The sequence below is a fragment of the Nannospalax galili genome, unplaced genomic scaffold (assembly GCF_000622305.1).
Source record: "Nannospalax galili isolate Female #2095 unplaced genomic scaffold, S.galili_v1.0 scaffold54, whole genome shotgun sequence".
NCBI classification, from domain to species: domain Eukaryota; kingdom Metazoa; phylum Chordata; class Mammalia; order Rodentia; family Spalacidae; genus Nannospalax; species Nannospalax galili.
The window spans coordinates 6530605-6556632 of record NW_008341028.1 but is presented as its reverse complement, the minus strand read 5'-3'; the positions used below and the strand labels follow the sequence as shown (position 1 = coordinate 6556632).

Sequence of the window (26028 nt, the reverse complement as noted above, 5' to 3'; positions counted from 1 at the left end):
CTGAACCTGGAGTAGGCTGGTAGCCAGCAAGCCCCTGTGATCCTCCTATCTCAGTGCTCCCCACACCCCATAGCACTGGTGTTGTAAGCACATACAACCATGCCTGGCATTTTATGTGAATTCTGAGGATTTGAACTTGGGTCCTCACGGTTGTGTAACAATCTCTCTTCTGAACCATCTCCCTAAACCCCTACTTTTACTTTCATATCTCATATACACATACATGATTTATATATGTATATAAATCTTCCCTCAGGAAACAATTGACAAATGAGATCTCATGAAATTAGAAAGCTCCTCTGTTGCAAACAAAGTGCTTAATCTAGTGAAGAGACAGCCTATAGAATGGGAGAAAGTCTTTACATGTTATACATTTGACAACAGATTAATATATAGAATTTACAAAGGACTCAAAAAACCTAAACAACAGGGCCAGCAAGAGGGCTCAGTGGCTCAGTGGGTAAATGTGTTTGCTACATAAGCCTGACGACCTGAGTTTAACCCCTGGAACCTACAGTAGAAAGAGAGGACCAACTCCCAAAATTTGTCCTCTGATCTCTATGTACACGCTGTGGCCCATGTGTGCCCCCTCTAGTCTCCATTTCTGGAGACATTAATAATAAATAAAATTTAAAAAATTAAACAAGAAATCAAACAACCCAATTAATAACTAGGCTAATGAAATTAGTTTTCATTATCCTGCCCACTTTAGTGTTTAGAAAGATGTCATGAGACTCACCCAAGGTCACCCTGTTAGTTGGTGAGAGGCAGAGAGCTGGGATGGAGACCCAGAAGGCTTCTGAAATTTAGGGACTTGTGGTTCTGGCTGTTGCCCTGGTAATGTTGAAGTGCCCAGCAGGGCTGACCTGGCCATACTGTGAGCCAGAATTCATCATTGCTGGGGACAAAGGACTGCAATACATTTCTTTTAAAAATCCAAATACCCGATCTATAGGTTACCCTGAATAGAGCTGACAAAAATCTACATTATCTCTCCATTTTCTCATTCACCAGATCATTTTGGGTCTTTGAAATAGCATAATGTTCTTAATCACAGCCTAGATAGGCTCACTATGAGGACGAGTGCCATCCAATGGCAGTGGCAGGCTCCCCCCAGCCAGATGGCTTCAAGGGCCGCCTGGGGAGTTCCACAAAGGGCCCAGTGTCCTTAGGGCAGCAGACTTGGGCTCAGGCTGGCTCTGTGGGACCATGCGGTGCCCTGTTCTTTCTCCTCCTGTCCGTTTACACATGTGCAGCGTGATATGCAGGAATGTGATCGCGCTGTTTGTGCTGTTTTGTGACCTGACTTTCCAATCATAGCACATCAGGGTCATTCTTAAGCCGTGTCAGACAGTTGATTGTGAATTATCTTAAAATATCTTTGCTATCCAGATGCCAGTGATGATCCTGAATTTAAGAAACATCATCATAACAAAAACACTTGACTCAAAAGCACAAGCCTTGCTTTCTTCTCAGGGTGGTGACCCCAGTAAAGTGCTGGTATATGACTTCCAAATCTCTCTACTCCCCCCCCCGTCCTTCCCTCCTTTCTTTTCTTACTTCCTCCCTTCCTTGCTTCCTTTTTTCTTATGGAAGTACTACCTTCCAGGGTGATCTCAAACTCCTGGGCTCCAGTGATCATCCTGCCTCAGCCTCCCAAGTGCTAGAACCTCAGGTCTGCCCCACCATGTGTATTTCCCATCATGTTTAACACTTGCACAATATTATGTTAGTAGGCATGCTGGAGTTCACTTAGAGAGCCCCGTGGGTGAGCATTCAGGGCTGTGATGATCTCTAGAGATGGCGGGTGCTCTTCCTTTGGCCTTGGTCAGTCTTGACACTGGTGTGGCAGAAGTTGAATGCTAAACACCTTGATGGGTCCTATAAGCTGCTCTTCAGAACACCTGGATGAGCCTTGCCACTTCTGGGGCTGGAGTCTAGGACATTGGAGCTTTGGATGGCTGGGAACTGGTCAGTTTCATGGTGCAGAACTGGAGGTTCTTGAGGGACATCTAGAGGAGCTATCCTTGTTTGGTGCCCAGATCTGGGGCCTATTTAGTTACTGACTCCACGGCCCAGTGGAGCAGAGCTGGCCCAGTATCAGCTCTGGGCTGGAGTGCAGTGCAAGGAAAGAGACTAGTCTTCAAGGGGGCCAAATAGTGGACACAGCTGGGTGGGAGCTCAGGGTCCCAACATTATAGTACTGCCATTTCTTCTCCCCAGGCTTGCAGGCTCCTCTCCTCCCAAGAAGCACCGACTCTCTCCCAGTGGGTGTATTAGTTACTTTTCTTATTGCTGTGATAAAATACCTGACAAATGCAACTTAAGAGATAAAGGGTTTATTGTGGCTTGAGGTTGAAGAAAGAATGCAGTCCAGGCGTCTGGAGCCTGAGGCAGCTGTTAGTATTGCATCCACAGTCAGGAAGCAAAGAGGTGAATGCTGGTATTCAGCTTGCTTGCCTGCTCCTTCTCCTTCCTTTTTAAAAAGTCATCTGGGACTCTAACCTATGAGATGGTATCACCCATATTTAGGGTGGGTCTTCCTCAGTTAAGCCTCTCTGGAAATGCTCTCATAGATATACACAAGTTGACAATGAAAATTAACCACCACAAGTCCTCCCCTTGTCAATTTGACACCCCAATGCATGACCTGAGATCATAACATCCCACCCCTGGCCCCTAAGGATCGCTTTCATCTCATAATATAGAATGCATTAATTCCATCTCTAAAAGCCCCCATGGTCTTTAACAATCCTATCGCTGGTCTAAAGTCCAAAGAAGTCCAAAGTCTGTTCTAAGATTTAAGATTATCCCTTAACGTTGGATATCTATAAACTAAAAAACATTATATACTTCCAATATACAACAGCACAGAAGAAAAATTCCCATTCCAAAAGGGTGGAAAAGAGCATAACAAGGAAAGATTAGACCAAAGCAAGATCAAAACCCAGCAGAGCAAACAAACCCTGTAGCTCTATGTCCAGCATCTGGAGTTCATGATGGAATCATCTGGCATATCACAGGCAGACTTGTTGAGTGTTAAGGGCCCAAGAGATGATATAGTATGATCTCCCCTGAGTACAAGCAGAATGAATTTCAGACAGGTTAAGCAGCCTCTCTTGGGTCACTCAGCAAGATCCTGATTTAGGGTTTAGAGAAGAATGGGCCTATGAGAAGCTGAGTCAGAACTCTGGAGGGAGGGAGGAAAGATCTCAGGGAGAGAATGTGGCTCTCTGAGCCCTGACAGACAGGAGCTGGGAGGCTGAGCCAGCTGGTAAAGGGCTACTCTCCTTCAGACTGCGAAGCCAGATTCTGAGTGAATTCAGAGAGAACTAGAATGGAGAGGGGCCAGAATCTGCCCTGCAGAAATACAGTACATTGATTGGAGCAAAGGTCTCTGATTTCCTATCCTACTTACCCCAGGCTTTCTGTAGGGAAAGGCCTCAGTGCTTTGAATCAGTCTTGTCCAGAGGCCTCTCCCTCCCACAGCATTCCCACCCACCCAGAGCAGGTGTTAGGGGTCTAGAGCTGGGCCCTGCCTGAGTCACCTCAGTGTCACTGTGATTGGTGAGTGTTCAATAAGTGTCTGCTTAATGAATGGTTGAAGGATGAGACCTGCTGGATAGCAGCAGTTAGGACGGACCCTGAGTAGCCATGTTTGTCCAGCTGAGCCCGGATTCTCCAGCAGGGGGTTTTCCCATCAGCATTTTTCTTTTCTTTTTTTCTCCTGACATGGAAATTATGGAAGTCAGAATTACAGATCTGGAAGCATCTCAGAGGAGGCAGCCATGAGTCAGGAGGAAATGAGTTTCATTGAGCATCTTTGTGCCAGGCCCTGGGCTGGTTGGTTCAGCTGCTCTTACTGTACATCCCTCACAGCCCTGTGAAGTTGGTTTCATCACCTGTGAAAGATGTGAAATGTGGTTGGAGACATAATTCAGTTGGCAGAGTGCTTGGCTAGCATGCACAAAACTCTGGGTTTGATTCCTAGCACCACATAAACCAGGTGGAAATTCAAGGTCATCTTCAAACTATACAGTGAGTTTGAGGCCAGCCTGGGCTACCTGACACCCTTCTGTCTAAAGGAAAAAAGGTTGTGAAACACGTCAGTGATTTTAACTGGGTTATGTAGACCTAAGGTGCAGTCGTGATTTGAACTCAGGTCCTGCTGACTCCCATTCTTTCCCTTGAGCTCCGTGGTCATTTTGCCATGTGTCTTTGAAGAAATCACCTCCCCTCCTGGGGGATGAAATGTTGGGCAGTTGATGCTGCTGGGTCTCCTTCTGATACTCTGGCTTGTCCAGATATCATTGTCATATCTAGACACCTGACCTTCTGTTGACAAGTGAATCTCCAGGACCTGGTCCCTCAGCCCTGTCTGCCCACTTATTTTTACATCTTGTGGCTTGAGAAAATTTTTTCCGAGTGGGTAGGAATGCGGCCTCACCCGCCCAGGATGAAACTGTGACTCCATCCCCTGATTGGCTGCATTGTCATTGGGAGGTTTTGAGGATGGAGCCACAATTTTATGCCCAGGACTCCCCACCATTCCCAGAACCCCGCAGCTGGAAGAGCAGCAGCTCCGCAGAGGGGAAGGCAGGTGGGGAGCAGGGTGGGGAGAGACCAGGCCAGCTGAGGGTGCCCTAATTTGCAAAGAAATGGAAAGATGGAGATAATTGCTTTGTGAGAAATGGGATGGCCTAAGAACACAGATAAGTTTTCTGCCTTCATCTTTGTAGGGCTGGAGGCCTCCCATGCGAGGCTGCCTGCTCGGGAGTGGGGAGCACAGAATGGGGGAAGCAGAACCCAGAGGCCATGTAACCGGACAGGAGGCCAGTGCTTTATTAGTTTGGAGATTCCTCTCTAGCCCCAGGGGTGTGCTGTCCCCTCTATCCTGCCTGGCTGATGTCAGGGTTACTTGCTTGCAGCAGGGTGCAAGGGTGTAGGGGGACAGGACAGTGTTTGGACCCTGATGAATGGTTGTTGGCAGCCTCCCTGGTGTCATTTTTGAGATTTGCAGTGCGAGGCTTCCCAGGTAAGGGAAAAGCAGAATTTATCAAGGTGGAAGAGCCTGGTCTCAGAAGAAAACATTTAACATGTCTCAAGATGGGTCGGCAAGCCCCCTGATTTATCCTGAGGGGCAGCAGGGCCTCCACGTTGGCACTGGGACTTGGTGCTCTGGCAGTCAGGGGAGCACTCTTTTGTGATTAAGACTGTGGATTTATTTTCAAAGTTTTTTTTTTTTTTTTTTTTTTTTTTTAAAGTATAGGGAGATTAGAAAGCATTCAACATAAACCCAGTCCCTGATGGGATTGCCGGAGATTGGGAGGCTTCATCAAGGCAAAGACAGAGCCTCATAATGCCAGGGGCTGAGGGGGCTAATCATCCTCCTTTCATCTCACAATATTTAGACCCCAGCAAGACTGGTAAATAGAGAGAAGTCTGGGGCTGGCCGGCCGACAGTGGGGGCAAAAGAAGGGAAGAAGATTGGCTAGGCTGGACAATAGCCTTTGGTTGGCCTCTTGTGGGTAAACTTGGCTTGTTTTATTCAGAAAATAGCAGAAGTGTGTGTGTGTGTGTGTGTGTGTGTGTGTGTGTGTGTGCTCTATAAATAGAAGATAGAGATCTCTTGGCATCCACATGCTGGGAGGGATGTGAGATGTGTACATGATCAGCCCTAGCCTCTGCTCCTGATCCTGAAAGTGCCTTTTCATGGGCTTCACTTGCAGTGTGAGCTATTGACTTGTCTTCAATGCCTGCCTTGTACTGGCCCCCAGGCAGACAAGCACCAGTGCTGATGCGGAGGCCCAGGCAGGGGCCTCTGAGTCATATTCAGGATGTCACGGGTGCCCACTCTAACTGATGCCAACAGATTGGGATCCCGGTGGTGCAGTGTTCACACAGCCCCTCATGGTGACCTGGGATGAGACTTTGGTGTCTTCTGTCAGGTGAGACACAAGTCAGGTGACTGTAAGGCTTGGGAGTGAGTAAAGGTGGGAGGTGGGGTTTAGCTATAGACTCAGTTAAGTATTTGACAAAGATGTCCTGAGCACCCTTCTCAGTGCTGATGGTCCTTTTGGTACTGAGGTCGTAGGAGTGAAGGCAGCTGATGGAAATATTTGCCCTCGAGAAATACGTGTTCTGGTGGCATGGGGCATGGGAGAGGAGAGAGGGAGAAACTGAGGCCATGTATGAGTGGCAATTATAGAAGAGGAACAACCTCCAAAGCAGGGACATTTTTAGAGACTGCACTTGCATGTGCCTGTGCTGTCCCTGTCCCATCCAGAACCCAGGTAGATATCATCAATCACCATGCATACTTTCCACTCAACCCCTGTTTCTCTGCATGTACTCCATCAGCCACAATATTTCATCTACATTGTTGTGGGAGAGAAATCTTTCCAAGGTCCAAAAAACAGTTCTGGTGATGTAGCTCAGTTTGTAGGATGCCTGCCTAGCATACCAGATACCTTGGGTTCAATCCACAGCACCACCTAAACCAGGGTAGTGGCACAAAGGTCTGCAATTCCAGTCACTGAGGAAATGGAAACCGGAAGATTAGGAGTTCAAGGTTCATAAAACTGTCTGACTGCTGTCACCCTTGATATCAATGCAAATTGATCAAGAAGGAAGAACTGCTTAGAAGAGACAGGGCTGCATAGAGAGGATGTTCAGGTACATGGCCCCAGCTTTAGTGTGCAAGATTTCAGCAGTGTCAGGACAAGGCAAGTAGCAGAGGGGAAGCAGGCCTGGTAGGAGTTTTGAACAGATGGACCATCAGCTTGTAACAACTGGTCCCCTGGCCATCTGTTTGTCTATCTACCCTCCGCCCCAGTTTATACATGTTGGTTAAGGGAGCAGCTGGTACCTGGGCAGGTGTAGATTGTCACTAGAGGGACAGGCTGGACTCCACAGGTGCTAGCCAGAGCCAAACTGAAGAGAATGCAGAGGTCTCCTGAAGATGCCAACATTGCCAACGTCTACTCAGCCTGCAGAGGAGTCCTGGGGATCCTTTGCTATAAAGTCAATCTCACTCTCTCTCTCTCTCTCTCTCTCTCTCTCTCTCTCTCTCTCTCTGTCCCCTAAGAGCCTCATATATCTCAGAATAGCCTTGAACTCACTATGTAGCTCAGGATGACCTTGAACTTCTGATCCTGCTACCTCCACTTCCTGAGTGCTGGGATTATAGGAGTGCAGTGGCATGCCCAGTTTATGCAGTGTCAGGGATTGAAATCAGGCCTTTGTGTATGCTAGACAAACACTCTACTGAGTCACATCTCCAGCCAGAGGTCAGTTTCTCTTAGGATACCTGGTGGCTGGCCTGAAGAGTTTCAAGAATTAAAATAAACCAGTACAAATGTTGAGGTCACAGACTGACAAGGACCAGGCCACTCTCCATAGTTGACTTTGAGCAAGAGGAGCAGAGTATCCCACACTGGGATCACGAGGAGCTCCGCTCACTTGGGTGGCTGAGCCACTAGAGAGAGGTCTCTCCTTAGGGTCCTCTTAGAGTCTGAGGTATGCTTTCATACACAGTGGCTATTGCAGATAAGGATATAACACAGCGTTCTTGAGATTATTCCCTCTTGAGAATCTTTACCTGAGACTTTTCTGTCAATCCCTTATTAGTGATCTATAGAAGTCACGGCTGGAAAATGCCTCCCAAAGTTTCCCGTTTGGCCATTTGGTCACTGTTGCACTGTAGTGTGAGCCTCTGTCACCTGGTTCCTCCAACACCACCTGCCACTTCGTCTCCACACACTAGTGTGTGCTGTATCTGCTGCCACCTTTCTATACTCTATTCACCCCAAGTACCATTTATTGCACAAGTCTTTCCCAGGTCCCCCACTTGCTGTTTTGGGTTTCTACCAGTGGGCTTCAGTCTTGTGTGGTTTCTTTGGGACTTCCAAGTCCAGGCAGGTGTTGCAGGGTCTCTTTTAATCAGTTCAAACCATGACGAGGGGAATGCACTGACTAGACCCCACTGGCAGGTATGAGTCATACCTGGCCACCTTCCTGCCCCTCAGTTCACCAGGTACAGTGCCTATTACAACCCCCAATTGGGAAGGAAGTTCCCCATCTTTGAAACCTTCTTAGTATGCAGAGAGAAAGAATAGAGGGAAGAAGCCAGCTGACATATTTACACGACTCTTCCTCTGAAATGATCCGAAGACGTTTTCTTATTTAATTATTAATTCCCTGAATCAGATGGTGCCCAATGCGTTAACCTCTGTCACTCCAAATGGAGTCACCTAATAACCATGGTGGCAAGATTTATTTTCCCTTGGTCATCTCATAAGCATATGTCTTTGGGATCTGTGCTCCCAGAGCCCCTGAGTGGGTCCATTAAAGTGACTGGGGAAGAGCCGCTCCCACGTAGTGACAGCTACTTTTTGGCTGCTCTTCTGTCTTCTTGAGTGAAGTGTCAGGGACAAAGAGAGATAATAGTTCTAAAATCAGTTCCTGAAAGGGCAGTGTGGGGCTCAACCCCACAATTGGGTGCTTACAACACACTGGAAAGATAAAGGAAGTACATTGGGAAGATGCAGGGCAGACAGGGCAATTGCATTGTGCATGTGTGTATGCTGCTGGGGCAAAGCAGGGCCTCCTTCAGTGGTCCTGCCCTTTGCCCAGCCCTACTGGGTAGTAGATGGTGCTTGGCGGGGCAGAGTTGCCAACAACACACAGCTGGGCAATGGGGGAGATGGAGCAGAAGTGGAGACCAGCCCGATAAAAAGGGTGAGGTAACATTGCTTGCTTGCTTGATTGGTGTGTGTGTGTGTGTGTGTGTGTGTGTGTGTGTGTGTGTGTGGTGTGTGGTGTATGTATATGTGCATGTGTGTATGCAGGCAGATGCACCCACAAATCAGAGGAGGACATCAGCCATCCTCTAACACTTTCTAGCTTATTCCTGTAAGGGTCTCACTGAATCTGTACTAGGCTGGCAGCTAGCAAGCCCCAGAAATCCCCCTGTCTCTATCCCCCATGGTGCTGACGTTACAGTTGGACACAAGGTCACACCTGGTGTTGGAATTGAAAGTCAGGTCCCCATGCTTGTGCAGCAAGCACTCTTACCCACTAAGCTGAGATATCCCAAGCTCCTCAATTGATGGATGGATGGATGGATGGATAGATGGATGGATTGATTGATTATATGCTAGGGATGAAACGAACCTACGGTCTTGCATGTGCTGGGCAAGTGCTGTATCACTGAGCCACACCCACAGCCCAGGATGCATCTGTTAGATTGGGCCAGGCTCCAGGAAAGAATCTGAATGCTGAGGGGTTCAAGAGGCAACATCTCTTCTCCTTTAATGGACATCCTTCACCAGAGGTGGGCAGGGCCTTGGATCAAGACTTGCTGTTCAAGTCCTCAGACTGTTAGTTTAAATGCTACTTCTCCTGCTCCATCCATCTCCTTCTCTTGTGTGCTCATCCAAACAGCCATGGTCCATCCCCAGGGATCTTCCTGCCAATAGGAGTCAGGTGAACGGCTGTTTAGACCTCACTCAATAAGAAGGTTTTAGTGAAGATTTCTAAAGCACATGCCATGATAGCTATGATTCAAATTACCAACCCTCTTGTCACCATTGCTCCACAGGAGCCAGAGGACCCATCTTCTCTTGTCCAGGTAGTCCTCTTTTGATATTCAAAACCTACTAAGTCTAAAGGTGCCATCTAAGATCCCCTGGGGAGGATGCCGAGGATAACAGGTTGGAGCCAGGGCCATCATGGGGAATGGGATAAGGAGCTCTCTGCATCAGTATGTAAGACTCCCTTCCTTGCCAAGCCCTGTGTCCATTGCTCATCCTGTCCCTAGATTCCTGATCAGCCTAGACCTCCCTGGATGAAGATGTATATGTCCCTTCCAACTCTGCCCAGTACTCTGTCCTGGCAGGCCCAACCTAGAGTCTATTCGAATCTTCTACTGGAGAATAGAATGGCAGGAGGGATTGCTCACATCCTCAGCAGCCCTGGAACTGTGCGAGTTGTGCAAGGCAGTTGTTGAGTCTCTGCTCCTGGGCTGGAGATGGAAGAGAGTGGGACCAGGAGAGCAGCTTCTCTTCCTGGACTCTGGCAACCCAGACAGGTACACCAGAGTCACCCTTCTCTCTCCCAAGGAATTCACAGATTCACTTGACCTTGGGTTAAACTCGCATTTAGGTAGATGATTTCTAGATAACATACAGAAAGTAAAATCTCATTAGCCATGCATTTAGACCCCCATGGTTATTGAGAATTTGAGACAATTTGCATATCCTTGAGGGAGCTGCTTAAGAAAGAGTTTAAGAAGGAAATGACTGGGATGGGGAGAGGAGCACTTAACCTTCCAGAACAAAGGCGCTTCATGGAGTAGCGTACCTAGGCATGTGTGTAGAATACATGCCGCTCTCATCTGTCCCCCAAGGAAGATAAATGGCCCCTATCTGGAAACTTGGGGCCTGTGGATGGGATCCTAACCATTTCAAGAATTGGGAACTGCTTTCCAATGTCAAAATGTTTTCTAGAACACTCACAACCCTGCCTTAATAGAAACTACATTTCTTTTTGTGTCAATTGTTGAGAAGAAAAACTACTCTAGATTTAGAAAAGCTTTTAAATAAATCATGATAGCAGCTATGAACACATGAAAAATAGTGCTATCTCCATGAAGCATGGTGTTCAGGCAATTCCCAGAGGACATTGGGACTTATGAGGTCCAGCTCCCCTGGAGGTGACCTCACTGCCATATGTCCCTAAGTTCAGTGGCCCAACAGGTGGGAATCCTCAGATTAGAAGCTGTTCTCTAAGGCTGTAGGGCCACAAGATCTTAGAGAGCAAGGACACACTCAGCCACTGCCTCCTGGACCACTTTCTGTCCTCTTTATGGAGCTGTGGGTTGGGGAACTCCCATTTAAAGAACAAGAAAATTGGCACTGTGTAGTCACACTGAAGACCTACCACACAATGTCACTTTAGAGGCTAGACAAACTGCTTTCTTAAAGCCTTATACCTGATTGTCTCAGCCCCTCCTCCCATAATGGGTATGATGTTTGATGACTCATTGGGATTGGTATCTTGTAGGAAGAAAGAGGGTCTAGTGTTCCAGGTGGCTGGTGCCTAGAGTGTTCAGAAGGGCTCTCTTAGCTCAGTTCCTCATGTGGGCTACATCACGACCTTTCTTTCTTCTCTTTCTTGGTTAAGGAGTTGGGGAGTGGGGAAGAGATGGACCAGCCTTGCCAGAAACAAGACATGGGGAGAGGGAAGGGCCCTGGCTCTTAATAGCCAGATCCAGGCTTCCGGATCAAGGATGGGCTAGGGAAGTAGGGCTCAGGACACTGAGAAACTTAGTCAACTTGCTGTATGTGGGCAATTTTTCGTGGGGAGAAGATTGGCAACTTTCAGTAGTTTTCTAAAGTCATGCAGGGAAATTGGTGGGGAATTGTAATTTCTCCCTGACTCAGACTTCCCACTCCACAATTACTCAGAGCTGTTGTGGTATTAGTGAATGCCCATGTGAAATACCTAGTGCTTGTTACTATGTGGTGGTGGTGGGAAACTTAGACTGCTTACACCTGTTGTGCTACTTCAAGGGACAAATCTTAGCACCAAACAGATGCCAGGCTGCAAGGTCTGAGTAAGGCCCTGCTTTCTTTGTTCTCCCCTACAGGGCCTGATGGCACCATCTGTGGTGAGCCTCCTGGTTGTCTCCCTTCTGCAAGTTGCCCTCACTTTGAACCCTGAGGACCCCAACGTGTGTAGTCACTGGGAGAGGTAAGGTGTGAGACTCAGAGCTGGCATTCCCAGGGTGGGGAGAGTTGCTTACCCTGGACATGGGGTCATAGGGACAAAAGAGGAGTCAGAAGAGGCAGCAGCTAGTAATGGAGGGCCTGAGACCCGAGTAGAGTGGGACATGGTAGACTGAAGGACAGGGTGGAGCAGTGTATATTCCCAAGACCCAGAGCTGTGGGAGGTTAGCTACCTGTTGGGTTATCCTGCCCCTCTGTGCCTTTTGCACTTCCCATCCTGTATGAGTTACTTTTCTTATTGCTGTGATAAAATAACTGACAGAGGCAACTCAGGGGAGGAAGGATTTTTCGGCCCCCAGTTTGGAGGTAGAGTCTATCATGACAGGGAAGGTATGGAGACTGGAGCTCATATGAGGCAGGGAATATGCGGGGAATGATGTTGCCCACATTTATGCTGGGTCTTCTCAACTCAGTTAACCTAATCAAGAAACTCCTTCACAGACTTGCCCAGAGTGGGGGGATGCTGTCATAAATTCCCAGTACTGGCAGCAATGGAAAACTAGATGAGTGACTGGTGGCCTGCCCTAGGGAAGAGGGGGAGGCCCCTACTTCTTTCAGTCTGGTGGCGGCAGGGTGCTGCCTGGGACAGGGTGGCCAGGACCATAGCAGAGGAGGCTGCCACATACTGGTTGCAGCACTAAGTCTTGGAGACTGTGCTGGGTCCCTGCAGACGGTCTGACTTTGAAGCACAAGGTTAAAGTATTGATTTTGGTGAGCAAAAAGACAGTGACCAGAGACCCAATCAGGAAAAACCAAATTAAACCCTAGAATTGATTGGCCATGCTGACCAGGAGGACTCTGCCACTTAAATGCTAATAAATCAAATGAATAAAATTAAGATGAAGGCCTGATGGGGGAAGTAAATGGTGGAGGACCAAAGGCTAGTTGGACCCAAGAGGGTGGATGGCTGGCCCTAGGGCAGAGCAAAGCATCTCACTGGAGCAAAACTCTGGGCTGGGGTGGCCTGGACACTTGATGGCCAGGAGGGCTGGCTGGAGGCAGAGGGACAGTACCTGTTCCAGTGTGTTGTCTGGTGGCTGGATATCCTATGTAGAGTGGTGGCGGTGTCCAGGCTGGAGCAAAAGGCATTTCTGTAATGTCCTGCGGCAAGAAGACCTTTGGGTGTCCCAGTCTGGATTTTTCTGCCTGCTAGCCAGTGCCCCTTTGCAGAAGTCTCTGAACAGCTCTGAGTGTACTGATGGCTGCATAGTGTGAAGAGAATAGTCATCTTTGCCTCATAGGCTTGTTGGAGGAGTGAGGGCACCAGTTTCACAAAAGCATGTTGCCAACAATTGTCTTTTCCTATTGGCAACTCTGGCTCAGGAATGGTTAGCACAGACTGTGGTGCACATTAGACTTATTGGGGTGCAGGAAAGCAGTCTCCAGAGCCCAGCCCAGGGCCTCAGATTCAGTCTTGCATCTTTCACTCTTTCTTATGATCCTGAGCTTCCTTAGGCCCCTTCTCCTACTGGGTGGAGAATCTAAGCCTTAGTTTTTCAGGGTTCACAAAGGTCTCACTGATAGATAGAACTCCCTGTTAGTCTCTGTTTTGGGGGCCTTCTCCCTCAGATAAGCCTGTCTATTATCTTCCCAGGCAAGATATGATACCTTTTGCCCTGGCTGGGCTCTAGGATTCCTGCTGCCCCTCTGATCTCCTATGCCATCTTCCAGTACTCCAGTCTAGGTCTGTGGTGATTTGAATGAGAATGTCCCCTGTAGACTCCATGTATTTGGACATGTGGTCTCTGGTTGGTAGTGCTGTTTAGGGAAGGTCATGGAGCCTTTAGAAAATGGGACCATGTTGGAGGAAGCACATCCCTGGGGGTGGGCTTTGAGAGCATATAGTCATGCCCACTTCTAGTCTGGTGTGCTCTGCTTTCTGTGTCTGCTTTACAATGTGGGCTCTCAGCTTTCTGCTCCAGCCACCACCTGCCTCAATGCCTCCCCTGCCATGATGGATGCACTCTCTGGAACCATAAGCCAAATAAACTCTTTTTTCTGTAAGTTGCCTTGGTCATGGTATTTTATTATAGCAACAGAAAAGTAACTAATACAGACCCCATCTCTATTACAGAGAGCCACCCCTGATGGAAGGACCCATAATGAATCTGTTCAAACTTAAAACTAAACTCTAATCATCTAACTTACCCAACAGGCACAAATTTAGAATGTGAAAACATTGGCAGTGAGCCAGACTTTTGGTAGCTGGCACTCTCTCACTCACAGCCTGGATGGGAGGACAGGGAGCCACCCAACAGTGAAACCCAGGGCTCCCCCTCCCCAGGGAGGAGGTCTTCAGTGATGCCTGCTGACAATAATGTACTTCCTTCTCAGCTTTTGCAGCTGATCTCCCCTGCTAGTTGTGTATGGATGGATCTAGCCTATGCCATTCCAGGAACACAACCCTGGTCCTCAGAGAGTACTTAGGGAGACTTTCCCAGCTGAATTAGCACTTCGGGAGGCTCCTCATTAATTATGTTCCTCCACCATAAAACCCAATGCAGAGGCCTCCCCTGACTAGCAAAGCCTGGCATTACAAGATGGATCAGCCCCTTGTTAACATCTTGGCAAGTGAGCAGCATTAAACCACCCAGCCGTGAAACCAGGGCACACGCTTCAGGTTGGAGACTTGGCGTAGGTACAAGGTCCCCTAGCTGGATTCACTGTGCCTAGGGTATCCTGCAGAGCTGAGTCCAACCCTCTGACATCCCCCCATGTTCCCCCTGCCCCAACCTATGGGACTGGTTTCTTTGCTTCCATCAGCACTGGAATAGGAGGCTGAACCCCTAAGGGCTTAACAAAGGTTGGGAGTCCACCTGTAAGCAGGTCTTGTGCTCTCCCCCACCATGGTGGGGAGGATGTATCTTTCCATGCCTAGCACAGGAGGTAAATCATTGCCTGTCATAGTAATGGGGGCCAGCATCTATTAAGTACTTACTTGTACCTATCAAGCACTTACAATTTTTGTTTTCCCTTCCCACACTCTGAAAGGTATGTACTACAGTGGCTGCCCTTTAATCCTCACAGTCATCTATGGAGTCCCTTAGATCTGTCATAGATTTTCAGGTGAAGACATGCAGGCTTATAGTGAATGACAGGCTCCATACTTGGCCTTGTGTTTTTGAGTTCGAGAGCCCAGATACACTGACCCATTCATTCCCCTTCCTTGGGAGATGTGGCAGGAAGCTGTAGAATTTCAGCTGAAGACTTCTGGGAAGCCAAAGTGGACTGACCAGCCTCTGCTTTCCTGGAGATCAGCAGGGGTTTGGGTCATGTCGCCATAGACTTGCATGTCTGGGGCACATCTCCCAGGTGCCAGCTGGATGGACACACTCAGAGACCTCCGTACCACCCTTGATGTGTCAGACAGAACCCGTACTTGCCTGAGTCTCTGAGCACTGCTGACCACTCCTGGCTTCCTGTAGGACTCCAGACCTTTGACCTTGCAGGCAGCAGGGGGCCCGCTGTGGCCCTGCAGCACCCAGCCCTCCCTTGCAAATGAACCAACAGTTTCCTCAGGCAAAGCAGATGGGCTTTTACAGCCTGTGCCTGGCCATCTGGCCCAGGTCAGTGAGCCTTCTAGGGAAAACATGGAATAATATCAGCCTACATGACAATTAATTCCAGCCTGCCCAGGAGGTGCATGCCATGCGTCAGCAACCAGGCATCAGCAGTGTAACCTCACACACCTCGCCAGGGTGGCAGGAGAAAGGCTTGCTCTGGTGAACCTCGAATGTGCTTCCCCGTGGCTTTCACTTACTGGTCCAGGTTACAGCTGATAGGGAAAATGACAATTACTGCTTCTGCAGGGCGGTCTGGGGATACATCCTCCAGGTAACCTCCAACTACACCAGAGACAGAGTAGACTAAAAAGGTCACTGGGGTAACTTGGGGAAATCATTTAGGCTGTCTGATATGGTTTCCTTGTTTGTAAAGTGAGATTAACCATTCTATGTACTTTGTAAGATTATCTGGGAAGAGGCTGGGGTGATAGTTCTGTCAGTTTAGTGCCTGCCTGGTGAGCATGAAGACCTAAGCTTGATCTCCTATATCCCGCATTAAAAAACAAACAAACAAAAACAAACAAAAACCTGGGCATAGTGATAAGTGCTTGTAATTCCAGCACAGGAGAGGTAGAGATAGGCAGATCTTTGGGCTCGGCTAGCCTCCTCAGTGAGTTTCAGGCCAATAAGAAACCTGTTTCATAAAACAAGGTGGAAGGCACCTGAGGAAGGACAACTAAAATTGTCCTCTGGCTTCCACACATGTACACACACACAGACACACAGACACACAGACACACACACTCCAAAAGGAGATCTAAAACCTACACACACACACACACACACACACACACACACACACACACACACTTGCACCTGCACACAAATAGACATAGAGATTGGAAATGAAAAGGAATTAGAACACTTAATGTAAGATATTCAATAAATATCGGCAATTGTTGATGCCAGCTATACGGCTAGGCAAGGTGCCTTTCTTAGCCTCACTTTCTTAATCTGTAAAATGGGGCTATTTATTTCAAAGTTACTTCAAAGAGGAGCTTCCATATCTGCTTCCTTAAAGACCATAGAAATGTGTACAAAAGTGTTGCTGTTATTATTTATTAGAGTGGGTCTTCCTATGTTGTCCAGGTTGTCCTTGAGTATCCAGGTTCAAGAGATCTTGCTTCTGTCTCTAAGACTACAGGCACGTACCAATGTACCTGGATAACATAAAGTATTTTGAACTTGTTGAATCTGCCTTCTAGAACCACACAGAACAAACCTAAACCTTCCTCTACCTATTATCTGATAAATCAAGTAAGAGTTCCTAAAACTATCTGGATCAAAGGTCATTAAGGATGTTGTTCTAGTTTCGTTTCCTGTTGCTGTGATAAAATACCCTGACAATTCTTGGTGTTTGGGGGCCAACTTTTTCTTCATCATTAATTTCTGTTGATAGCTTTTTGTTCTGTAAGGTAGAAACTTAGCAATGCTTATGTCAACCAGATTATTCATCTGTACAATAAGGTGCATAAAAGACAAATTCTCAGATTTGTCATTCTCAACGGCCTTGAGTTAAAGCTTAGGCTGAATATTAGTAATATCTTGGCTTACAATGATATTTCCTTGGGAAGGATTTTGATTTTGTGACATATTTGTGAATTAGTGAGTAGATGTTATTATTTTATAGATAAACGATTTGTATGTTAGTTACAAATAAAATTGGTACTAAACAAACAAACAAAAATACTCTAACAAAAGCAGCTTAAGGGAGAAAGGGTTTGTCTCACAGTTCCAGGTCATAGTCTGTCATGGTGGGGAAGTCACAGCATCAGGAGCTAGTCACGGTCAGTCCACAGTCAAGAAGCAGAGTGATGAATGCATGCTCTGCTGACTTTCTCCTTTTTTTGGAGGCAGGCCCCAGCTGGTCTAGAACTTACTATGTAGCTCAGTCTGGCCTCTGTCTCACAGAGATCTGCCTGTCTTTGCCTCCTGAGTGCTGGGATTAAAGGTGTGAGCCACTGTGCCCAGCATCACTTTCTCTTTTTTGTATAGTCCAGGATCCTAGTTCAGAGAATGGTACCACCCACAGTGGGTAGGATTTCCCATCTCAGTTAACCCAGTCAAGAAAATGTGTTCTCTCTATGAGTGCCCAGAAGCTTGTCCCCCAGTTGAATTCTATATTCTGTCAAGTTGACAACATTACCCATTACAGATGTGACCTGGGGTTATTGTTGCGATATGGGGAAGGAGGCTGGGAGCTAGGGGGGAGCTCAGAGCTGGAGGCTGGCCTCAGAGCTGTGGGCTAGGAAGGGAGGCATATCCTGGCCATGGACTCAGCCTCTGCAGTACTGACCACTGCTTCTATCTCTTGTCTGGTCCTCAGCTATGCGGTGACTGTGCAGGAGTCATATGCACACCCCTTCGATCAAATCTACTACACCCGATGCACAGATATCCTCAACTGGTTCAAATGCACCCGACACCGGTAAGTATCTCTCAGAGGATGGGTAGAAGGAAGGTGCCTGGCTCTCCGGTTTGCTTAGTGCAAGCTTGTGAGAGACATGTGGGGCAGGTGCTGCAGGCACTGCCCAGACTGCATGCCTGCTGTATTCTCTAATGCTGATGGTCCAAGACACTCTGTCAGCTGCTTCCATCTAGTCCAAGGAGCTTGTGGGCAGGGCCAACTGGAAGTGCTGGACTTAATGAGCTTGGGGCACCTTTAGTCAGCAGCATATAAAAAATTGTCAGATTAGCACCCCAGCTTCCTCACCAGGAGGGATGGGTACAACTTTGAGGTATGTTCTGCACCTCATTTTTCCTAGTGAATGAAGCCCAAGTTGTGCCCAGTAGTCACTTAGTGGTAGCACACCCTGCACTGGCTGCTGGATGCTCCCTTTGACCTTTCTGGGGTTTGTTAGAGTTGCCTGCCTGAGGCCCTAGCCAGAGGCAGAGGTGGCAGTAGTGCGCTGGTCCCGCCTGGAGCCCTGGCATTTCTGAGCCAGCCCTGAGTTTGCTCTGAGGTGTGGCTCTGTTGTCCCAGGAGGCTACAGCTGCTGTCCATCACCCCTGGAGCTGGGTGAGTAAGCAGCTGCTTATTAAAATAGACTTGTGCTCCTGGAACATGATGATTTTGTCAAATTATTGAGTCTCTGTGCAGCTTTCCTGATGACGCGGAGTGTGCATGCTGACAGCGGCACCATCAGTCTGCTGTAGGTGCAATAGCTTGGTTTGGCATCCTCCTAAGAGCAGCCTGGCCCTGGGTCTTATCTGTCCTGATGGGGAAGCCAGGAGCAGCGGTGACCTCCCTCTGAAGAGGATGCAGTGCTGCAGAGGCCACTTCCCCGTTGGAGAACTTGGGGATCATCCCATGTGGTGGGGAGAATGGCCCAGTGACCTCTGTGCCAACTCTGAGTCATTCTTTATCTGAGAGGTTTGCACAGCCCTCTCAACAACTCCCCCCCACCCCCCTGTCCCTGGAAGTAGCTTCCTTCGAGGCCAGCTTACCCATTACTGGCTTTTGACAAAGTAAAATGACCTTAGCTTAATACATTTCCAAATATCACAGATTTCCCAAGAGGCTCACATTGTCGTTTGTCATGAGGTGAGAATTTTAAAGGCTGGGAGGGTTGTCCAGGCTGGAGCTGGAAGAATGGGGCTGGCCTGGGCCTCTGTGGAAAGCAAGCTGAGGGACCTCAGCCCTGCTGCTCTCTGCAGAGGGGGAAACCCAGGGTACCCCCACCCCAGGTGTGATGGGGAAGTGGAAAGAAGTCTTTCAAACCCCTTGTCATTTCCTCACCCCATCTCTCATGGGCATTTCAAATCTGCTGTACTGGGACTGTTTGTGACAAAGGGCTTTTCCTATTAGTATCCCTTTGCCACTCCCTCCTAAAGACTCAGTTCTCACACCATCTCCTCTCTTTTCAGTGATGTTCTGCCACCAGGGAGAAGTGGTACCAAGTGTTAGGGGAAGTCTGGTGGCTTTGCAATTCAAGTGAGCTGGGTTTGAATCTTGCTCCTGACAGTTTTGTTCTTGGGATAGATCTATTTCTTATTAGTCTATATGAATTATACAAAAATAATGGGCCTTGTTGTGACATTTTCATATGAGTGTAATATAATTTGCTCATAGTGCCCCCCATTTCTGTTTTTTGTCTGACCCTGACATTTATTAGCTGTGTGACTGCAAGCAAGTCATTAACCTCTCTGAATATCAGTTTTCTCATCCATAAAACAAAGGGTGGTGGGTAGGAGAGAACATAAAATAAGGATAAAAATTCTAAAAGAGAAATAAATGAAATGAAATTAACAGGGTGTGATGATGGTCCCTGTCTCAGATGACTGCTGGGAAAATCTTACTTATAAATCTCTAGCACAGAACCGAGTCTCAAAAATTGTGTCTTTATAAGGACTAGAACCCAGGACTCTCTTTGGCTCCCAGTGCCCACCAGGATGCTAGTTTCTTTCTCTACAGCCTAGGGGTGGAGTTAGAGCTTCCCAGGGAGTAGCACACCCTCTACAGAAGGCGTGAGGAAGTTCAACTGTGACGCCACAGTCAGACCCAGGGAGTCCCTTTGCTGTCTCTCTTGCCATAGTTCAACACAACAGGCTAGTGCCCGAGGAGAAAAAGTGGTAGTGGGCAGTAAAGTTTTCAGGACCCCACTTCTGTCCAGATCCCCAGAGCCCAGAACCTCTTATTCAGTCCAGAATGTGGTGGTTTTAAAGACCCGAGGGGAAGCCCCCAGTAGCCTTCCACAATGTCACCCCAGTAGCTATCTTGACAGCCCTAGTATTTGGAAGAGATTGGGAAGTCAGCAGGTTTTGCCAGCACAGCGTGGGTAATACATTCCGCACCACAGTGTCCTGCGTTCCACCATTGATTTTTCTTTATTGCGTTCCTTCATATTTGAAGCCGCCATGCATTTTAAAGTAATTATTGAATGGCATCCTCGATAGAGCTTAACACAAATATCATTCTAAACGGGACTGATTGATTTTCAATCCTTTCAAGTGGCTCTCTCCCTGGTGTCTAGGATCAGCTATAAGACGGCATATCGGCGTGGCCTACGGACCATGTACAGGCGGAGGTCTCAGTGCTGCCCCGGTTACTACGAGAATGGAAACTTCTGCATTCGTAAGTAGGGGCCTTGGTGGAAATGGAGGGGAGGGAAGGCAAGAAGGAACCAGGGCCATCCAGGGTTCCTGGGCAGCAGGCCTCAACCCACCCCAGGGCTTTGGAAGTCCTTAGTTGTTGCCTGTGCTTAAAGGGGATTCTGGCTTTAGTGCAAACACATTAGCAGTATTTGGTCTTAGATATACCAACCTCCCACTATCACCAGGGTGGATGGAAGCAGATAGTTTTAGATTCTGATGGGGGTAGTGGAGCTTTGGATCCTTCTGGAGTGGGCACTGTGAAAGGAGCAAATGGAAGGAGTTCTGAGTGCCTGGGTCTGGGCTAAGCTGTCCAGCTGCTTAGAAGAGCTTTACTGGAGGGAGGGAAATGATGAATGAGAGGGAGAGTTCAATGGATGGAAGCAGGAGAGGGAGGCAAAAGGCAGGTAGCCTGCATGGTTGGATGGCAAAACCACAGCCTTGATGAGGGAGATGGTCAGGGTAGGTCAGACCATGAAGAGTGGTTCTAGAAGGTTAGAGGGACTTCCAAAAATAGGGGTGATAAAGGACAAACACTACTCTATTCCCTGTTTGCTTATAGCTGCTTAGAAAATGGGAGGTGTAGGGTACTCTAGGAAAACAAGAGCTAAGTTGTTGGTGGCTACAGGCCCCTGGTGGGGGGGGCACCTGGGAGCAACAGCTCTGGTCCCATCTGCTCACCATGTGGTTTTGGGCTAACCTCTTCACTTTCCTGGGCTGATGACTGACTCTGTACTCACATCTGATCAGTAGAATGGAACCGTGGGGAATTCTTCAGGTATTTGGAAGTCTTTTTAACTACAGGATTTTCAGGGAAACTCGGAGGCCCTCTTCAAATGACTGTGAAGGGAACCCACTCCCAAAGCTCCTTCTCTTCATTTGCTGAGTGATGCGCCTTGTTAGTATTTTCCTGTGCGCTGGGGATTGTGGGGGATGTAGAGGAAGCCCCAGAAAGAACTCTGGCAGGGTGGGTGTGCTGGAGTTGGGATGACTTGACAGGCCTCTTCCTGGGGTTACATTGTCTCTCATGCTAGAGAAACTCAATTCTAATTGGGTTACAGGATCAGTGGAAAATGCTCCAAGCAAACGGACTCAATAGCGATGCTGTTGCAGTGAAAATACAGTGAAAGGCATCCTAACCATAGCCCCAAGGCTGTTTCCCAAGAGCAGGGCTGAGGACTGAGCTAGGAAGAGGCCTTGGCTGGCACCGCGCCTGGGGTAGGGGACTCCGGGGTTATGCAGGTGGAAGCAAACTGAGCAGTAAGGCTAACCACACAGAAGAGAGCAAGCCAGGCAGGATCTGAGCTCAGTGAACCTGAGTAGGCTGATGTGCATATCATCCCAGAGTGGGCATGCTGATGGACTCAGGACATTATCTAGAAGACTGGCATCAGTGTGAGACTCCAGAACAGAGGAGCGCGTGGCCTCCAATTCCCAGGAGCAGATACTGATTCTTGAAAAGTGATGACCTGGCAGAAGTGCTACTGTCCCGATTGCAGAGGCTCCATCTCATTGACTGGGAAGGGCGGCTGGTAACCTCCCATCCTGTTCCTTATGTAACTGCACATTGCCTGCCTGGCTGGTGGCTACAGGCTGCTCCCCAGCAAGCCAATTTCAGGACTGAAGGCTTTGCCTAGGAAGGGACAGTAGCATTTTAGTGAGATAGGTCATTGTGTCAGCGGTGGCACAGAGACATGCAGGCCTGGGTTTGAATCTCACTCTGCTGCCCCTGGCTTCCTCCTCTTTTTCACCACTGAGCCCAGTACCCAGCACATGCCAGGCACCATTCTGACCATATCCCACTGTTGACACAGCTCTCCTCTACAGCCCTGTGAGATAGGTATCCTTGTTTCTTTCATTTTGCAGATGGGGAAAATGAGTCACAGAGGAATGAAATTACTTGGCTAAGATCATACAACCAGAATATGGGAGGACTTGGGCTTGAGCCAGGCTGTCTCCAGAGGCTGTGCTCTTGGGCAGGCCAGACAGAATGGTTCTTGCTTCATGACCCTATACAAGACTTTATTTTTCTGTATCTCAGATTCCAAATCTGTGAAATGAGGCCAGTACCGGGTGCAAGCTTGGACACAGAGGAAGGACTTTGGAAATGTCACTTCCCTTTGGTTTTGGTTCCTCATAATGTGCTTTATTTTTTCCAGTCATGGCTTTGACTTTAATTGCTCAAGGGGGTGGGGGTTCAGGATTCTCTAAAAGAATGGAACCCATAGAATGAATATACATTAGAAGAGACTTTATTAGATTGGCTTACAGTCAGAATAGTCCAATAATGACTGCCTCACACTGGAGAACCTGGCAGTTTCTCAGCCTGATCTGGTACTGAAAGCCTGGGGGATTCTGGAGAACTGCTGGTCTTCAGTTCACATTGGAACCCCAAGAAGCTGGTTCTAATATCAGCACAGCAATCAGCAGGGGCAGCAAAAGGGTAGGTGGACCCACCAGAGAGACTGAGGCCAAGATGTCCTCCTTCCATGTCCTTTCTTGTAGTGGTGGTGGTGGTGGTGCGTGTGTGTGCTTCCAGACTTTCTCTTTTTATAAGAACGTGTCATTGGATTAGGTCCCACCTAAATGACTCCATTTTAAAATGGACTTTAAAGTCATTACCTCTATAAGACCCCATCTTCAACTAAGGTTGTTTCGAGGAGCTGGGGGTCAGGACTATAGCATATGAATGTTGAAGGGACTTCAGGCTGCAGCCAGTGGGTGTTAGCCCTGCCAGCAGCCTCTTCTTCCTGCTCATGGTGGGAGGCGGGAGCAGCCAGCTCTGCACAGGCTTTGTCATCTGTCCATGAAGGAATGTAGACTTCAGGTTGGGGGAACTTAGGAGAAGGAGACTTGGTTGTGACATGCTGTAGACTTATACCCTGAGCCCCTGGATGCCAGGTGAAAAGCTTGTCGCCCTGGTACCCAGCAGCCCCTGCCTTCCTCCTTCCCATCCTCAGGGCCAGAGCATCTTTAGTTTCCTCAGAACCTGGTCAGAGCCCATCTGATGCCATGAGTCTGAGGACAGCCCTATGCAGGCCATGGTCAGTGCCCTGGGCAGGGGCAGGGGCAATCACTGTCTCTCCACAAACCTTCCTAGAACCCTGATTCTCACAGTAGTCTGGGAGAGAAAGCAGTGGTAAATTCTAACTTGCTAACTTGGCATGCAATCTTGAGCAAGTTCTTCGGCCTCTCTGGGCCTTCCTGTGCATGGAAGGAGGAAGAGAAGTCATGGTGACTGTGTGTTCAGGAAAGCAGAAAACTCAGTATAGATGTAAGGCAACTGTTTTTCTACCCTTTGTACCACATCCTCTGCCCAGAAAGAGCCATCTGAGTCTGGAGCATTGCACCAGAGCTGCCCACCCCTCCCATGCCAGCTCACACCCTCTCCGTCCCCATGGTATGCAGGCACAGCTGAGTCTCCCCCTCAGCCACCAAAAATCAAAGATTTCCTGAAGATCACAAGGCACAAATGTCTTTCTTCCTCCACTTGAAACAGGTCTGGGCATCTCTACCTCTGTGTGGAGTTGCTTTTATGTCTCTGCAGAGCAGACTGTCACCTAAATGGGGGTCTGAGGCATTTGCAGGAAGCTCTGCTCTTTGAAAATACTAGCCTGGCATCAGAATGAGCGGACTGAGTTATGCTGCAGTAACAAACAGCACCCAAGCCCCAGTGGCTTCAAACAATAACATTTTGTTTGTGTCTTCTGCCTACCTAGACTCTCTGAGGCCTGCTTTTTGCCAGCATCCTGCTGGTGGTATAGCCACTTTCTGGAATATTGAGGGATACCAGGACACAGAGAAATGGGCTCTGGCTGGTCTTGAAGGCAGAGAACCAGGAACATTCAGGGAGCAACACTAAAGCTCATCAGTCTCATAGGATGCCTTGTGCTGTGACTTGGGTACCTCTGTTTTATTACTGCTCCTGGACTTTGTTTTAGTAGTAGGGATTGAACTTGGTGCAAGCTGGTGCTCCACCGCTGAGCAACACCCCCAGCTTACTTTTTCTAACTCGTATGTTCTTGAAGCAACCTGCTCATTAACCTTTTGCTTACTCTCCTTCCGGGTTCTCCTTTCTTCTTGAAAGATCTGATGCTGGGATGGCAAGTGTGCACTGCTGTGCCTGTTTATGTGGTAGTGGGGGTTGAACCCGGGGTTTTGTGTGTGCTAAGCAAGCCCTCTGCCAGTTGTGTTACATCTTTAGATTTCTTGAAGGAGCTTTACTAGTTCTTTCTGGAGGATTTCTGAGTAAGCCCCCATCTTGAGATTTTTCAATCTGGAAACCCAAGTCTTGAATGGGGCTTAGCTGTGGTTACACTGAGTTTCAGTCCTTCCAAGGATGGTCCCTATGCTCTGGATTTTATGAATGTAATGATCACATACAAAGAGGTATCTGAATTTGGAATGTTTTAAAGATTTGTTTTATTTGTGTGTGTGTGTGTGTGTGTGTGTGTGTGTGTGAAGGTAAGTGCAGGTTAAGAGGTATGTACGTGCAGGTGCCACAATAGAGACCAGAAGAGGGTGTCAGATCCCTTGGAGCTGGAGTTATAAGGCAGTTGTGGGCTGCTCTATATGGGTTCTGGGAATTAAACTTGGGTGCTCTAGAAGAGCAGTACATATTCTTAACCACTGTGCCAACCCTCCAGCCCTGGATTTATTTTTATTTATACCATTTGATTCTCAGAGGCACACGTCTTCAAGGTAAGGACCCGTGCTCTTCAGCAGTTCTGGATGCTTTCAACCATGCCTCCTCGACAGTCTCCTTCCTCCCATTCCCTCAGCTCTCTCCCATTAGTGCTCCAGTGCGTTGAGCCCTTTCCTCCTTTCCTCTTGCTCTCCTAAATCCTCATTTTTCATCTGCTATCTCTTATGCCACATCTTGAGTGAGCTTTTTAGTCAGATCCTAAAGCTCTGCTAATTAACCTCTCTGCCAGGGCCGTCATTTCAGAGACTACATGGTTCATTTTTAGGGGTTTGTTGGTGCTTTTTCAGAAATGCGTGTTCTTTTTATAGTGCCTTCTTTCGTGATAATTTTTTTTAATTGTTTCTTCTTTTATTGTTTTAATTATTTTAAATATATTTCTTTTATAGCTTTTTCTGGATACTTCTACCTTGAGCTATCACTTCTATTAGCACAAACTCTTATGTTTGCAACACCTGATGAGTCACCAAGATGGTACAATGTCTTCTCATAGAAGGTGCCGTAGAAGGTGCCGTTTTTTAGGTATTAACTCTCTCTCTCTCTCTCTCTCTCTCTCTCTCTCTCTCTCTCTCTCTCTGTATGTATGTGTATGTGTGTGTATCTGGGTAGTGTATGTGTGGGTATGTGCGTGTGTGTATGTGTATACATGTGTGCTTGTGTGTGGAGAGCAGAGGTCAATGTTGGGTGTCTTCCTCTATCACTCTCCTCCTTATGTTTTGAGACAAGTTCTCTCACTGAACCTGAAACTCATTCATTTGGCTAGACTGGCTGGCTAGTATACCCCAGGGATCCTCCTGTCTCCATCTCCCCAGTGCTAGAATTGCAGATGGGTGCCACTGTGCCTGGCTCTTACACCAGTGCTGGAGATCCAAACTCAAGTCCT

The 26028-nt window shown here is 48.0% G+C and overlaps 1 protein-coding gene across 13 annotated transcripts in view; it reads left to right on the top strand.

The window, feature by feature from the left end:
* Window positions 1–26028, top strand: part of Megf11 (multiple EGF like domains 11) — a 373828-nt gene that overhangs the window by 104678 nt on the left and 243122 nt on the right. For all 13 annotated transcript variants that reach the window (XM_008836329.3, XM_008836328.3, XM_008836330.3 and 10 more), the window contains 3 exons: window positions 11651–11754; window positions 17679–17780; window positions 20326–20426. In XM_008836329.3, the coding sequence (XP_008834551.1) occupies window positions 11657–11754; window positions 17679–17780; window positions 20326–20426 (301 nt within the window). In that variant the 5' untranslated portion in view covers window positions 11651–11656. The remainder of the gene's footprint in view (window positions 1–11650; window positions 11755–17678; window positions 17781–20325; window positions 20427–26028) is intronic.